This window comes from Schistocerca serialis, chromosome 8, assembly GCF_023864345.2.
Source record: "Schistocerca serialis cubense isolate TAMUIC-IGC-003099 chromosome 8, iqSchSeri2.2, whole genome shotgun sequence".
Lineage (NCBI taxonomy): Eukaryota > Metazoa > Arthropoda > Insecta > Orthoptera > Acrididae > Schistocerca > Schistocerca serialis.
The window spans coordinates 146,695,697-146,712,541 of NC_064645.1; the positions used below are offsets into that span (position 1 = coordinate 146,695,697).

General features: G+C 45.3%; 1 protein-coding gene across 1 annotated transcript in view; it reads right to left on the reverse strand.

Moving 5' to 3' along the window:
- Positions 1-16,845, reverse strand: part of LOC126416879 (facilitated trehalose transporter Tret1-like) — a 54,796-nt gene that overhangs the window by 19,217 nt on the left and 18,734 nt on the right. Inside the window, exon 3 of the mRNA XM_050084763.1 lies at positions 7,767-8,046. Within this exon, the coding sequence (XP_049940720.1) occupies positions 7,767-8,046 (280 nt within the window). The remainder of the gene's footprint in view (positions 1-7,766; positions 8,047-16,845) is intronic.

Consider the following 16,845-nt stretch of genomic DNA (forward strand, 5'->3'; position numbering starts at 1 on the left):
GCGAGACCACGAGCTGCGGTCTGTAGACAGGTAATGGCAAGGAAAGCGTTTCTGAAGAAGAGAAATTTGTTAACATCGAGTATAGATTTAAGTGTCAGGAAGTCGTTTCTGAAAGTATTTGTATGGAGTGTAGCCTTGTATCGAAGTGAAACGTGGACGATAAATAGTATAAACAAGAAGAGAATAGGAGCTTTCGAAATGTGGTGCTACAGAGGAATGCTTAATATTAGATGGGTAGATCATATAACTAATGAGGAGGTATTGAATAGGATTGGGGAGAAGAGACGTTTGTGGCACAACTTGACTAGAAGAAGGGATCGGTTGGTAGGGCATATTCTGAGGCATCAAGGGATCACTAGTTTAGTATTGGAGGGCAGCGCAGAGGGTAAAAATCGTAGAGGGAGACCAAGAGATGAATACACTAAACAGATTTAGAAGGATGTAGTTTGCAGTAGGTACTGGGAGATGAATAAGCTAGCACAGGATAGAGTAGCATGGAGAGCTGCATCAAACCAGTCTCAGGACTGAAGACCACAACAACAACTCTTGAAGTCAGAACAGAGACTCATAATTTTGCTCTTTCTGCGTATGGTGCAAGACAAGTATATTTTCGAGGAATAGATAAGGTGATTTGGTGAGAATGGCACGACTTCTCTTGTGCTGTAAGTTATGTCGTCCTTCCTCGGCGAATAAGCTTATCTGTTGCATGACTGCTTCGCTATCTCCATAACAGAGCGCCTCGCAGTGCTGCCACAGATCTCACGTTAATTACACAGCCAGACATTAACCGCTTACGTCTGGCATGACGTCAGATGCGACGTTGCGAGAACAGGCACGGTCTTGACAAGTGCGTTGCTGTAATAATCAACAGTGCTGCTAAGGGATCCTATTCGACGTATGCAGAACACAGTTTATAGTCACTCGCACAGGGGATGACTGAAAGTCCGGTGGAACAAACAACAGGTGGTTCCTATGGTCGACAATGGCGGAGTTCACCCAGTCAACGGCTGGACAGAAGCAAAGTACAGAGCGTGACAAAACCTATCTTGAAAGTGCACAAAAAGTCCAGGGAGCGATCCGAATCGTAAAACGCAAACAAAGGCATCTTACTTTACTATCAATGGCGAGGGGTATCATGATCACTGACCGATTCAAACTTTATTACAGGGGACTCTCTGCAATGTTCTTTACCTAAAAGAGAAGTCCAATGGAGGCTGTAACAAATTATTTATGAATCTATTCCAAGCTACAGAGACCAACAAGTGAGAACGAAATATGAGACAATACAATATACATGTTTAGTTGAATGTTAAATCGAAATTCACTTCTTCATTGTGATTGAGTAATTAAGTGACAGAAAAATCGTTTTGAGATACGCACTTTTTTATTTTCAGTAGCTACGACATCGTTAAAGTACACATATGAAATAACTTATAGGAACCAAGAGAAATCTAAATTTAATGTATGTTGACAGAGAATCAGACGTAATGTACGGCGTATTGCTCCAGACAACTGCGAAATATGTGGAGGAGGGCTTATAGACAGATCAATAACGTTTGAGAAGCAGAATTAGCAGTACAGACAATGGTCATTTAAGGGCAGCATATGATAGCGCATAAATCTCGTAAAATTGTGAGGAGGACAGGTAGTCACTTTCTGTTTATGCAATATTACGAGTACATAACAGGACTGAATGAACCGTTGTAAAGTATTTTGAAGGAAGTAGAGAGAACTGCATCCAAAGGTTTCAGAAGTCTGCTGACAAAAAACGAAGGTCAGTATCGAGCTTATAGGATATTAATACAGAATTATCATATGAATTGAAACACACACACACACACACACACACACACACACATGTTTCAAACAACAGAATATGCCAGAATAATTGAAGAAGGCTGAAGTATTGTCACTACATAAAAGAGTGGTAGAGCTCTCTATAGAAACTTGAAACGTCAGGGATTCGCACTAAATTGTTTCATAAGCGCACAAGCTCGCTGCTCGCCAGTATTCTGTTTCTTCCAAAGTATAACATTTCGAACAGGCTACACGGCATAGCTCGCTGCTGCATTTATTCTGTGTGTAGCCACGTGAGGCATGACTCAATGAGCTCAAGGACTTTGATCTATGGCAGCCAACCAGATGCAGGATCTGCCACAAGAGGCAGAAAGTTTTGGAATCGTACGGACGTTGATCTCCCATATGATCATGCTGCAGCTCTGAGATCAATGCACTGAGATGACCAAACACATGGGGTACCTCCTAACAACGTGTCGGACCTACTGCCTGGCATAGAGCAGCAACTCATGTGGCATGGACTCCACATTTCGCTGGAAATACCCTGTAGAAGTACTGAGCCATGCTGGCTTTATAGCCGACCGGAGTTACGGAAGTGTTGCCGGTGCAGGATTTTGTGTACGAACTGACCACTCGATTATGTCCCATAAGTATTCAATGGGATTCATGTCGGGCGATCTGGGTGGCCAAACCATCCGCTCGAATTTTCCAGAATGTTGTTGAAAGCAATGGCGAACAATCGTGGCCCAGTGAAATTGCCATCTACAAAGTTCCATCGTTGTCTGAGAACATGAAGTCCATGATTGGCGGAAAACGGTCTCCAAGTAGCAGAACACAACCGTTTCCAGTCAATGATTGGTCCATTTGGGCTCAAGGGACCAATACATTCCATGTAAACCCAACCGCCACCAGCTTGCACAGTGCCCTGTTGGCAGCTTGGGTCCACAGTGTCGTGTGGTCTGTCCCAGACTCGAACCCGACCATTGCTAAGTGAAGTCGGGACTCATCTGACCAGGCCACGGTTTTCCAGTCGTCTAACGCCCAACCGATATGGTCACGAGCCCAGGAAAGGCTCGGGAGGACGACGGTTCAATCCCGCGTCCGGCCATCCTGATTTAGGTTTTCCATGATTTCCCTAAATCGCTCCAGGCAAATGCCGGGATGGTTCCTTTCAAAGGGCACGGCCGACTTCCTTCCCCGTCCTTCCCTAATCCGATGAGACTGATGACCTCGCTGTCTAGTCTCCTTCCCCAAAGCAACCCCAACCAGGAAAGGCGCCGCAGGCGATGTCAACTGTTAGCAAAGGCACTCGCGTCTGTCTTCTGCTGGCATAGCACATTTACACTCTAATGGATACGGTCGTCGTACTTCCTACATTACCTTCTGCGGTTATTTCGCGTGGTGTTGCTTATCTGTTAGCACCGACAGTTCAACACAAACGCCGCTGCTCTGTGTTATTGAGTGGAGGCCACTGCGTTGTCCATGGTAAGAGGTGATATCTCACATTTGGTATTGTCAGCACACTCTTCACACTGTGGATCTCGGAATATTGGATTCCCTAAGTATTTCCGAAATGGAATGTCCCATGCGTCTAGCTCCAGTTACCGTCCCGGGTTCAAAAACTGTTAATTCCTGCCGTACGGCCATTATCACGTCGCAAAGCCTTTCGCAGGAATCACCTGAGCACAAATGACAGATCGGTCAGTGTACTGCCATTTTGTACCTTGTGTGCGTGATATTACGGCCACCTGTATATGTGCATATCGTTATCCCATGACTTGTCACTTGGTGTATTACTGTTGGTTTAAAGAGATTTCCACGTGTGCATCACTTACTTTTCTTCTGCAGTGTACAGGGCTATTACAAATGATTGAAGCGATTTCATAAATTCACTGTAGCTCCATTCATTGACATATGGTCACGACACACTACAGATACGTAGAAAAACTCATAAAGTTTTGTTCGGCCGAAGCCGCACTTCACGTTTCTGCCGCTAGAGCGCTCGAGAGCGCAGTGAGACAAAATGGCGACAGGAGCCGAGAAAGCGTATGTCGTGCTTGAAATGCACTCACATCAGTCAGTCATAACAGTGCAACGACACTTCAGGACGAAGTTCAACAAAGATCCACCAACTGCCAACTCCATTCGGCGATGGTATGCGCAGTTTAAAGCTTCTGGATGCCTCTGTAAGGGGAAATCAACGGGTCGGCCTGCAGTGAGCGAAGAAACGGTTGAACACGTGCGGGCAAGTTTCACGCATAGTGATGTGAAAGATTCAGTGTTTAAACCTCCTCTACCAAGAAACGTGCCAGAACTGCGAGCTCGCATCAGCAATGCTTTCGAACTCATTGATGGGGACATGCTGCGCCGAGTGTGGGAGGAACTTGATTATCGGCTTGATGTCTGCCGAATCACTGAAGGGACACATATCGAACATTTGTGAATGCCTCAAAAAACTTTTTGAGTTTTTGTATGTGTGTGCAAAGCATTGTGAAAATATCTCAAATAATAAAGTTATTGTAGAGCTGTGAAATCGCTTCAGTCATTTGTAATAATCCTGTATTATTTACGATTATTGTTTCTTGCAGAGTAACTTCTTGCGCAAAGTGATTATTTAAATTGTAAGGGAACACTTTATTGCCTTGTGGTTGGGTCGGAAACGCGGATCCACGAGGATAAAGATATACAGTTGTGCTTCACATATCCCTCAGGACTTGGACAAAACACCACCTGTTATACGTCATAAGGTAGCAACAGACATTGAACGCAAAAGAATTAAATCATTTATACCCTCTCCATGGGCATCAATCACTAAGATTGGGGCTGCAATCCTAAAGAAGTTTCTTAATGCAGCGTCAACACTAACTCTGTCTCCACATTCTGTCAGGCAACAACGATGGGCAGCTGATGTGATCTACTTTAGGAACCTGCTGAGCGTCTACCGCCTGGAAGTACTTCAGATTGGTCCAAGCAGAGATCACTGAACAGGTTAAGATCAGGAGCTGGTAAATCGAGGGGCAACCTTGTGAAATGGGGACTTTTCAAAGGAGCAACGCAATGTGAATGGAGAGGAGATAATGGATCACCTGCACAACTGTCCACGGTGCCCTGAGTCATGCAGTGATGATGAGCTGGTGAAGGCTGAAGGTGGTACAGTAGTTGTTGCTCAGTTCTGAGCTAAGATCATGTAGTTCATTATGTAAACTGAGTAAAATGTAAATTAATTAAATTGAGTTTTTGTGATATCCCTAAACATTGTAGAGTCAGGTGAACTAGAGATTTGTACGGCTTCTGACTCGGGTAAATAAATTTAACATATAGGTCTTTCGGCTAGTCCGATAAAGCATCAGAATGAAGGCATTCTGGCTGGCTATTTCGTGCTGCCATTTGCTGCTCTTTCTTACGGCGTTTCTGTAACTGCTGTCTTCTCACAGGAGTTTAAGAACTTTATCTCCAACAATGTTAAAACACCGGCAATCATGAGAAAATTATTCACCCTTACGATCAGTGAAACGTGGTAGTCAAGGAATGCAGGATTCGATAATGATTGTGGACGGAGCCGTAATCAGTTACTATTGGTTCCCTTTTGCAATTACACACATTTATTTTGAAACGATAATTCCAGACTCATTATTAACTGTGTAATTAATAGTGCTTTCAGAGCGTTACGATTTACCAAATGAGCATAAATTACAGAAACAGCAAATAATGTTTTAAAAACAAGCCAGTGTGACCCCAATTAGAATTTTAAGGCAAGTAACCACAGTCACAGCCGAAGGCCTTTAACCCCAAGAACGGCAATTATTATAAATTTAACAAACATACTGTAAAACAGCAATGCAATAGCAAAGGTTAATTTTAAAAAGACAGGCAACTAATCACCAAACAGGAGAAACGAAATGATGATAACTCGGTAGCACAACCATTTAAATTTGCTGTAACACCAAGAATGACAATTATATAAAAAATTTAAAAAACATACAGTAAAACAGGAAATACAATGGCAAAGGTTAATTTAAAAGGACAAGCAACTGATCACCAAGCAGGTGAGACAAAATGATGGTAAACTTGGTAGCACAATCATTTAAACCCGCTGTAACGCCAAGAATGGAAATTATATAAAAAATTTAGAAACGTAGGCTAAAACAGCAAATACAGTAATAAAACACAAGGGCCAGTCACAGACATTGCACCAGGAATCGACCTCTGAGTAGGTCCGGCAAAAAACACTTTCACGAGCGATGAGATAGGCAGCTTAGAGTTGCATTTACTTCGCAAGATGGTAACTCAGACTAGTTGCAGTCTAACGAATGACTAATGAGAATCATGTTGAGACTACCTGACGTCCAATAAACCAAATGCAAAGACGTAAAAATACGCCAAAGCCGGAAGCAACGGACTGCACTATGCCCCCAGAATACTGTGCTTAGAGTGCCCTGAACGAGAAAGGAATCACTGCCACCACAGTAGAACAATCGCCAACCAACCCTCAATCAAGAAAGCTGTCAAAACTACACGCCTCACCGGACAGCAGCGGCAATACGAGGAAACGTACACTGCCGTTACATACACTAACCCCCAGAGCAGGTAAGTGGGGCGTTAGTGGCCACGAAGGAGGAAAAATACCGCTGGTTGAACTTAACAAATAGGAAGAAACTGATCTCAATAAATAGTAATTAGAAGTCCAGGAAAGCTAATCACATCCACCTTCCCCAAGCACTCCACTCGCTGCTCTTCGCCTCGGCAACACTACGAATGGCAACACGAACGCAAGTCACTGGGGAACCGCAAGATCTCGCAATGGTGGAGGTTTCTCCACTTGAATCCAAATGCACTCAAGTTAAAGCTTGCAGGATCCGGTTTACGACGAGGTCGTGCACCCTCGTGACCACAGGCCTCAGATCCGGCAGTCCATGCGTGCCACCAGCGGTCCTGGTGTTTCTCACTGTGCGGACCTGACTCCTCCTGAGTCCCCAACCGAACTGCCACTGACACGTCCCGGAAGAAGAACCACGTCGCCCCAAGACATAGGGCCACAGTTACTACATATCGATAACCGCTGCTGCTGCCACTATGCAGTGCTTGACAAACCAAGTGGCGCCAGTCAACTCGAGAAGAAGACAAACAACTGCAACAATGTAACTTCCTGGTAGATCAAAACTGTGTGCCGGATCGAGACTCGAACTCGGGACCTTTCGCGGGCAAGTGCTCTACCAACTGAGCTACCCAAGCACGACTCACGCCCTGTCCTCACAGCTTTACTTCTGCCAGTACCTCGCCTCCTACCTTCCAACCTTTACAGAAGCTCTCCTGCAAACCTTGCAGAACTAGCACTCCTGAACGAAAGGATATTGCGGAGACATGGCTTAGCCACAGCCTGGGGGATGTTTTCAGATTGAGATTTTCACTCTGCAGCGGAGTGTGCGCTGATATGAAACTTCCTGGCAGATCAGAACTGTGTGCCGGACCGAGACTCGAACTGGTCCCGAGTTCGAGTCTTGGTCCGGCACACAGTTTTTATCTGCCAGGAAGTTTCATATCAGCGTACACTCCGCTGCAGAGTGAAAATCTCATTCTGGAACCACAACCATGTCAGCTAAACGATACGGTGTGGCCTCCAACAGTGGACAGAAACCTACCAACAGCACCAACGCTAGCTGCAGCGCTGCTCACTCAGCCTAGTTGGCTCTGAGCACCACTCATTTAGGATTACGGAAAGCCCAGTCCATTAACTTCAGGTGGAAAAAAGCCCCCTTCCTTCTGCAAGCAGGAACTAGTCAATGCGTCTGCTTTACCTAACAGCGACGGCACACACGGGTGGTCAGGAGATTATATGTTATAGATGGTTAGACATTTCTCCGCTGAGCTATCTCAAAAGAAAAAGAATTAGTTACGGCCGTGATCCCGGAGATCTATACACCAAGAAACATGGCTGTCCAGCATGAAGACATACAAGATGATTTACGTACCTTCTTGGCGTCTTCGTACTTCCGAGCACTCATTAACCAGAACGGAGTTTCTGGCATGAAGAAGTAAGTGACGACGTAGAGTGCCACTAGGAGGAGACAGACGTAGAGGACGACGTCGTAAGTGAGGTAAGCGCCTACGATGTAAGCGAAGAGGATGCCCGAGTTTCCGGCGAGCGCCAGGAAGCTGCCCAGCGCGCCGCGCACGTCGTCACTGGCGATCTCGCTCACGTAGATAGAGGGCAGCACCAGCGACCCGGCCGCGTTCGCCCCGGCCGCCACCCTGAGACAAAGGCCGCTCGTCACGTAGTGCCGGTGGCCATTCTGGTCTACTTTCCAGCTGTCCATCGTGAATAGTGAATGTTGGAAAACTGCATCCCTTTTTTCTAACCCCACACTTTGGACATCATTGGTGAGATGTGGCGTGGTCCGTATCAGTACGTCCAATGGCTTGAGATGATCTTTGTTTGGTGAGTAAGATGATTGTGGCGCCACGGTCGGAACCGGTGGCAGACTCGTGAGGTCAAGGTCATAGCTCTAACGGTCTCAGGCAGATGAGACAAGGAAACGAGCGGCTGGAGCCAGTAGTCACATGGCTGCGTATGTTTTTGACTGGTTGGCTCTGTGACGGAGAGCGAGTATAGGGAAGTGTTTGCGCGTCTACATAGAGAGAGAGAGAGAGAGAGACGCTGTTAGTGCCTTAGTGAGGAGTGTGGGGTTCGCAGTCCTTATGAAGACAACTGGTTCCGCATTCCTGGAGAAGGCTTCAAGATAGCAAGGGGGTTCTCTTCTGCAAATCAGACGCACTAATTTAGAGTGTGGCGCCTTGGGAGGGGCTGCTGCTGTTCCTTGGATGGGGACGTGGCTGTGTATCGAACCGAACCCGATTTTGCTGAAGGTTAACATACCTTGGAAATTCTTCCTAAATTTGGTGGACGCAGAGCAGAGTATTTTTTTAGTTTGGCGAGCACTAGGTGAGAAGTAGTGAACTTGGTCTGCAAATGTGAAACGGTTGCTCTCCACCATTCTGGTTTTCAGTATTTAGTAATTTTACGGTTTATGTTGGCATTGTATGTCGAAATTTAAAGGTCACACTCATGTCATTTCACGCAGCGTTGGTAACTGTCATCAGTGAGCTAGGGCCCGTGAAGTGAATTGGTGTTTAGCAGATGTTCTAACACTGTGTGGTAGGGACTGGTCGTCATTGGCAAGTTTGGATACTGATAAATTGTTCGCCGTTAAGGTGAGTCAAAGGGTAAATTGTTCAAACCCAGGGTCTTTTTGTACTGACAGTTGTGTTTCCAGGATTGTGCCCACAGTTAAGCGGCATGTTAAACTATAGTGCCGTTATGGCAATTTTAAATGATAACAATTAATCTTGTGGTCCCTTCAGGGGTGCTAATTAATAGTAAATTTATTGTGGGTTTAGGATTAACATTTTAAAACCAAGGTGGAGATTATTTAGTGGATATGTTCATTGAATATTTCAGTGATTAAGGAGTTTACACGTGTTGCAGGAAACCTTATCGTATTTTGTGAGTTTGCTGTTCAGTTGATGGTATGTGGAGGCCACTGTCACGCATGGGCGTAGCTAGTTGAGGGTTGTGTTAAATCACAATATCACTGGTCGGTATATTATTGTATTACCACATGCGTTTCTGAGAGATTATAAGGAACTTGAGAACATTATTCCATTTAAACCAGCATAAGAAATTTTGTGAGAATTCAGCTGCATTTAAGTATGTTCAAGGAATTTCTTATTAAGAATTTTATTCCAATTAAACCATTTATTTTGTTTGGAATTGGTGGTTGTTTTTACTGAATCATTGTTGGAAGGAGCTTATCAGAAAGTTTCCAAATGCTATTACACGGCCTGGGTGTTTAATGTCCAATAAATATTTAATTGAATGTAGTTACATATCAGTTATTTCCAGCATCTTGCGTAATTCATAAACCTAACTTTGCCTATCACAGTCATGCATTTTGTTTTTTGTGTTTTAAATTTTTTTCTTTAAGTGAGATTTCACCGTTACGATTGATTAACGGCCGAGTATCCAATACCATGTAATAGTTTCCAGGAGAAGTAGATCAAAGCTGATAAAATAGTGGTTTATTTTATGTACTGTACGTCTGTCTGTTAAACTGGTAGTAATTTGGTTGTACTTCACAATACGTCATTCCAGAAACCTCCATATAACCCTTGCAAGACTACACGCCTAACTAGGAACGCTGGGAACAATGACAATTTAGTTCAGAGGCCAGGAAACCGGATCAGGCACAGTTTTTTGGCACACTGCTGAACGTTAAAACTGTAACATCGTAAAGCGGTATGCATTAAAACGTGCACATATTGGCAAATGATCAGCATTTCTGTGTATTCGTACAAAATAGGAAAGAATAACGCCATTTACATTCCTTATATACACTCAAGAGCCAAGGAAACTGGTACACCTGCCTAGTATCGTGTAGGCCCGCCGCGAGCACGCACAAGTACCGCAACGCGTCGTGGCATGGTCTCGACAAACGTCTGAAGTAGTGCTGGAGGGAACTGACAGCATGAATCCTGCAGGGCTGTCCACAAATCCGTAAGAGTACGAGGGGGTGAAGAGCTCTTCTGAACAACACGTTGGAAATCATCCCAGATATGCTCAGTATTGTTCAAGTCTGGGGAACCTGGTGGCCAGCGGAAGTATTTAAACTCAGAAGGGTGTTCCTGGAGCCACTCTACAGCAATTATGCACGTGTGGGTGTCCCATTGTCCTGCTGGAATTGCCCAAGTCCGTCAGAATCCACAATGGACATAAATGGATGCAGGTGATCAGACAGGATGCTTACATGCGTCTCACCTGTCAAGAGTCGTATCTAGGCGTATCAGGGATCCCATATCACTCCAACTGCACACGCTCCACACCGTTAAAGAGCCCCAACAGCTTGAATAGTCCCCTGCTGGCATGCTGGGTCCATGGATTCATGAGGTTATCTCCGTACCCGAACACGGCCATCTGCTCGATACAATTTGAAACGAGGCTCGTCCGACCAGGCAACATGTTTCCAGTCATCAATAGTCCAATGTCGGTATTAACAGGTCCAGGCGAGGCGTAAAGCTTTGTGTCGTGCAGTCATCAAGGGTATACGAGAGGTCCTTCGGCTCCGAAAGCCGATATCGATGATGTTTCGTTGAATGGTTCGCACGCTGACACTTGTTCATGGCCCTGCATTGAAATCTACAGTAATTTGCGGAAGGGTTGCACTTCGGTCACGTTAAACGATTCTCTTCTGTCGTTGTTGGTCCCGTTCTTGCAGCATCTTTTTCCGGCCGCAGCGACGTCGGAGATTTGATGTTTTGCCGGGTTCCTGATATTCACCATACACTCGTGAAATAGTGGTAAGGGAAATCCCCACTTCATCGCCACCTCGCAGATGCTGTGTCCCATCGCTCGCGCGCCGATTATAACACCACATTCAAACTCACTTAAAATCTTGATAATGTGCCATTGTAGCAGCAGTAAGTGATCTAGCAACTGCACCAGACACTTGTCGTTGACTGTGGCGCCGTATTCTACCTGTTTAGATATCTCTGTATTTGAATACGCATGTCTATACCATTTTCTTTGGCGCTTCAGTGTGTGAAAAGTTTGTGCAGGGGTATCTCATTCATAAATCACGTTTGTATGTCATTGTCTGTGAGCGATCTTTCTCTGCCTCGTGTGAGAAGGAGGAATATGTACATGTACATGTCGGAATTCGACGGCGACAAAATTGATAAGTATCCAGACCGTGGTTTCCTCAATACCGCTTTTGGCCTTCATCGGGACCGCAAACTATCATGTGAATATGGAATTGATAGATTCAGTACGGCACAGGACACTACCCCGTGCTGTCCAGGAGCTCCACTGGGCCACATGGCTAGCACTCGAGAGGACGGACATAATGTTTGCTCAGGTAATCAGGAACATACAGAGTCATCAAGTAGCTTGAGTCAGATATGGACATGTTTGAGACAATTATCCGCATCTGGAGCACCATGGACTGTCAGCAAGGAGACCACTATTGCAGCTTACCTTGTCGTGGTAGCAGAGAGAGGTGTGCCAAGGGACGTGTGCTCAATGACAACACTGGACACAGGAGTGGCACTACATCATCTTTTCAGATGAGTTCTATGTACAGCATCACCTTGGACGTATTCCTGTGTGCAGGCTCCAAGGAGAACATACGTTTCCCACTGCGATCGTCATCATCATTCCAGCCCAGGATCTATCATGATGGAATGGAATGCCATTGAAAGCACAGGACAATCACCTGTGATTCACGTAGTATCTTCGAGGTCTTAGAGGCATCTTTCAATAAGAAACAGCAAGACCACATGTTGTCCGTCCTGTCCCGACGCGCTTCGATACAGAGTGTGTTTGACTGTTGCCTTGGCCAGCATGTTCTTCATCCAATGAAAACATGTGGTCATGAATTGTGGCGAGACTGGCACGCCACCACCAGCCGGCCACTGCGATTGATAAATTCTGTGTGATTGTCCACCCAGACAAAAACCACTGTTGCTGCCAGAGATATCAGAAATGTGTACTAAATTTGACACCCTGTATACTGCAAGATCGTCTACACATTTAATCACATATTCTTCTTACTACACTGTATACACTCAAAAAGGAAAATTATATTATTTGAAATGTTAACGACCAGCTGTGTAATAGGCAAAGTCCCCCGAGTTGGCATAGAGGAACTGTTGGTGTTCCAGTTCCGATAAAAATGCTATAGTTTAAGATGTGTGTTCTCTGATCGCTTGAACATACCAGCGATCACTGTTAGTGACACTTTATAATGTACTTTTCACCAAAGGCATATGTCCATGAAGAAAGCGTACTGGGGCTCCATCATATTAGCACCACATTTGTGCATGAAGATCAAGTTGGATACTTTCAACTATGTGGGAAGTAAGTCTCTCACAAATACAGTGTATACTGTCCATAAACAAGACGCGCAAAGCGAGTTGGAGCTCCAACATGTTAGAACCTCACCCACTCACAGAAATCAAGTTGGATATCTTCCAATTATTCAAGGAGTAAGACTCTCAGAAATACAGCATATACTGGTGCAGTTAAGTGGCAAAGAAGCAAATGTGGATAGATTAACAACTCATTGGTTATGTTTGTCTACAAGTTGACTGAAAATTTGCCAGTGGCTTGTCATAGCTGTTCCTTGGCCTTTATCAATGGTTAATATATGACTGTTCCGACTATTGAGCATTTTGTCTCTGGTGAAACAAATCCCATTTGAGAAAATACGTGTGCAGAAAGGTGAGAATTGAGCACACGACATTCCAGCACCTAGTAGCTCAATACAACACGAGGCATTTGGTTACCTTAAGAGAGCAGATACGTGATGAAGCACGTGACTGCCTTAAGTGGTAAGTGTTGTGATGAGGCATTTGGATACCTTAAGGCAGTGGAGATGTGACGAGGCATGTGGCTATATTAAGAGAGAAGGGGTGTGACAAGGCATTTGGCTTCGTTAAGAGAGCTGAGGTGTGAAGAGGCATTTGGCTACCGTCAGAGAGAGGAAATGTGTCGAGGGAATTGGATAACTTAAGAGATCAGTTCTGTGACGAGACATTTGGGTGCCTTAAGAGAGCAAAAAATTGACAAGGCATTTGAAAACCTTAAGGAAGTGGAGATGCGACGAGATATGTGGCTACGTTAAGCGAGGAGGGGTGAGACGAAGGATTTGGCTACCTTGAGAGCTGAGTTGCGACGAGGCTTTTAGCTACCTTAAGAGATTAGCGCTGCGACGAGGTATCTGGCTAGCTTACTAGAGAAGATATGTTATGAGGCATTTGCCTACCTTAAGAGATCAGCACTCTGACGAAGCATTTGGGTACTTCCTGTGAGTAGTAGGTGTGTAGCTACTTTCCACACATTACTCTGCACAACTCCTATTTCACAGGGAACTGACTGGTTACAGGATGAGGAACCACTTAAATGAATGGTTCACATCCACGTACTGCTTAATCCAAGTCAAGAGTCTGTAGAATTCGTTGTCTCCAAAGATCGTTGTAGTGTGTGAGCTCTTTTAAGGAATGAAACAGTCATGAAGACGAGGTATACGTCAGATGTCTCTAATGTTGATATTTCTGCAATGAGATCTGCCATCTTCCTTCAGTTGACATTTTTCTGTATGCCCACGAAAATAATCTCTATTACTTTACTAACGGTGCAATTCACTAGGGCTAGTGCTATGCCTATTCTGATGCGACTCAGACTCCTCCAAATCTTCCATCTCACGATGATTAGGAAGAACTCCACTTGGTGCTGGTAAAATTTCCTAACATCATGCTTTCCTATAGCTGCGGTTGTCCGGAACATAAAATAGTTTGTCTTCTATCTTAACTCTAGAACACTGGTGTGTTACTTACCAAATTTGATACAAAATATTGTTTTATACCCCACCGCAATCGTAAATTTTACGAAGGTTTGGTAATCTAGGGTTAACTTTTCGCCGCTGAGAGTGGAGGGCAGGCATTTGGAAGCTCAGTAAGTCTGTTTTTGAGGAATGTGTTGCGGGAACGGAGTCTTCTAGGACCACAGGAATTTCTAAATAACTAGGTGGAGATTGACGAAGGCAAGCTTAGGCTTCTCAGTGTGTTTTGACTGGCTCTTCGGGAGCTGTGGTCCGTACACCCGGCCACTTTGTATGTCGAGGCGTAGGTGACATAAACCAATAACTAGTCTGCAAGTTTCATTTAACCTCGCGTTTGCCTGTTTGCCGTGAACTGTTCTGGACCACACTGGGCAAGCATATTCTGTTGTGGAGAAGCCTGTCCGCGTTGTGGTTCTCAGAATCTTCGCTGACTCCTCAACAAACCTTATTGACCTAATATATAAAAAACTGAACTCCGTTCGAACAGGCATTGGAAGGCTCAACGGTACCGACCAGCCATCGTGTCACCCTGATCCCACAGGCGTCACTGGATGTGGATATGGAGAGGCATGTGGTCAGCATACCCCTCTCCCGGCCGTATGTCAATTTATGAGACCGGATCCGCTACTTCTCAGTCAAGTAGCTCCTCAGTTTGCCTCTCAAGGGCTGAGTGCACCCCGCTTGACAACAGCGCTCGGCAGACCGGATGGTCACCAATCCAAGTGCTAGCCCAGCCCAACAGCGCTTAACTTCGCTGATCTGACGGCCCTAATATGTAAGATGTGCCCAAATGGAAAGAAGAATGCAGTTATATATGCAGATATTTTAATAAAATTATAATTACAGTTCATGTGAATCAGTACAACTACAGGTAACTGTCATTGGCGTTGATACATCAATCCCAGCGCGTAGGAAGGGATTGGATAACTTCAATGTAGAAACTCCTAGTCGCGAAGGGTCCAGTATTCCACGGAGTCCGGCACCTCTGAACTTTCAGAGACTGTTTCAAGCGGCCAAATATATGCGTGTCACGTGAGATATATCGGGACTGTAAAGGGCATGCTCCAAGACCACCATCGAAATTTCTGAAGCGCTGAAAGGTCTTCTTGGCCACATATCGCACCTCATAACGCTGCCACCACCGAAATATTGTGCATCGTGAGAGACACTGCCCTACGTACACCTCTTTCATCTTGAGGTGAATTTGTGAAGCATGCTCCTTTCTCTCACAAAGAAATTGGATAACCACTCATCATGCTACCTGGGAGGGATCCATCATGCAATGAACACACAACACTGCTGTGTCGTCACAGCCAGGGAAAAAGCATCACAGGTGCAAAGTTGCGAGCCGGCGCCCGTGGCGTAGAGACTCGCCTCTTGAGCTAGTTCCACCAGCGCCACGGGCAGCGCTGAGGATGAAGATATCGATTTCCCCTGCCATTTGCCGGCCTAGTACAATCCGCGAATGACTGGACGACAAGGTATACTCGGAAGATAGAAGAGCAGCTCTCCCGACTTTGTTATAGATCATTGTCCAGGGCTGACTACACAGGGAACGTCGTTTAGTGAATCCTTGGAAAGGAAGTGACAGTTGTTGTAAATTGCATTTGCATATGTATTGCGAAGCTTCCCTACGATTATTTGCACTTAGCCATTGAGGGCCTTTTTTGTGTTATATTACATGCAGTGTTGCAGACTTAATCAGCCAACTAACCATAAAGATAAATAAATCTTTTTAACTCATTTGTATCAGCACGGAGTGGCCGCGCGATTAGAGGCGCCATGTCACCGATTGCACGGCCCCTCCCGCAGGAGGTTCGAGTCCTCCCTCGGGCAAGGGTGTGTGTGTTGTTCTTAACATAAATTAGTTTAAGTAGTGTGTAAGCCTAGGGTTCAAAATGGCTCTGAGCACTATGCGACTTAACTTCTGAGGTCATCAGTCACCTAGAACTTAGAACTACTTAAACCTAACTAACCTAAGGACATCAAAGACATCCATGCCCGAAGCAGGATTCGAACCTGCGACCGTAGCGGTCGCTCGGTTCCAGACTGTAGCGCCTGGAACCGCACGGCCACTCCGGCCGGCTAAGCTTGGGGACCGATGACTTCAGCTGTTTGGTCCCTTAGGAATTCACACACATTTTTAACTCATTTGTGTGATTGTGTTACTAATTTGTTGAAGTGTTGTAGAAGCTTTGTTCTCCTATACTGTTACCTGACCCTGGGGCATAGCCGTGTAATAGTGGAAGGGAGAAATTGTTTTAGCGGTGTACTGCACCAGATGCCATTTCACGAAGTCACGCCGAGCGGGGTAGCCTAGGGACCGATGATCTCAGCGGTTTGGTCCTATAGGAACTTACCACCACCACGAACTCACAAACTCGGCCTACCGTAACAACAGTGGTAACTCGGCCTCCACAGCAGTAGCGACGAGGCATTTACAAAAACTGGTGACGAGGGTTCACAAGAGAGATAACTCTCCAGAAATGATGAAATTGCTGCGAAGCGGTCTACTCTACTTGTGCAACTGGGAATACTATACCATATGTCGGAAAACACATTCACACACTGGGGTTACATACAACACCGCTATAGCGAAGGTCCCATTTTCAGTTGGGCGTACCTTGTAGATAAACACACTGAAGATACGATACAC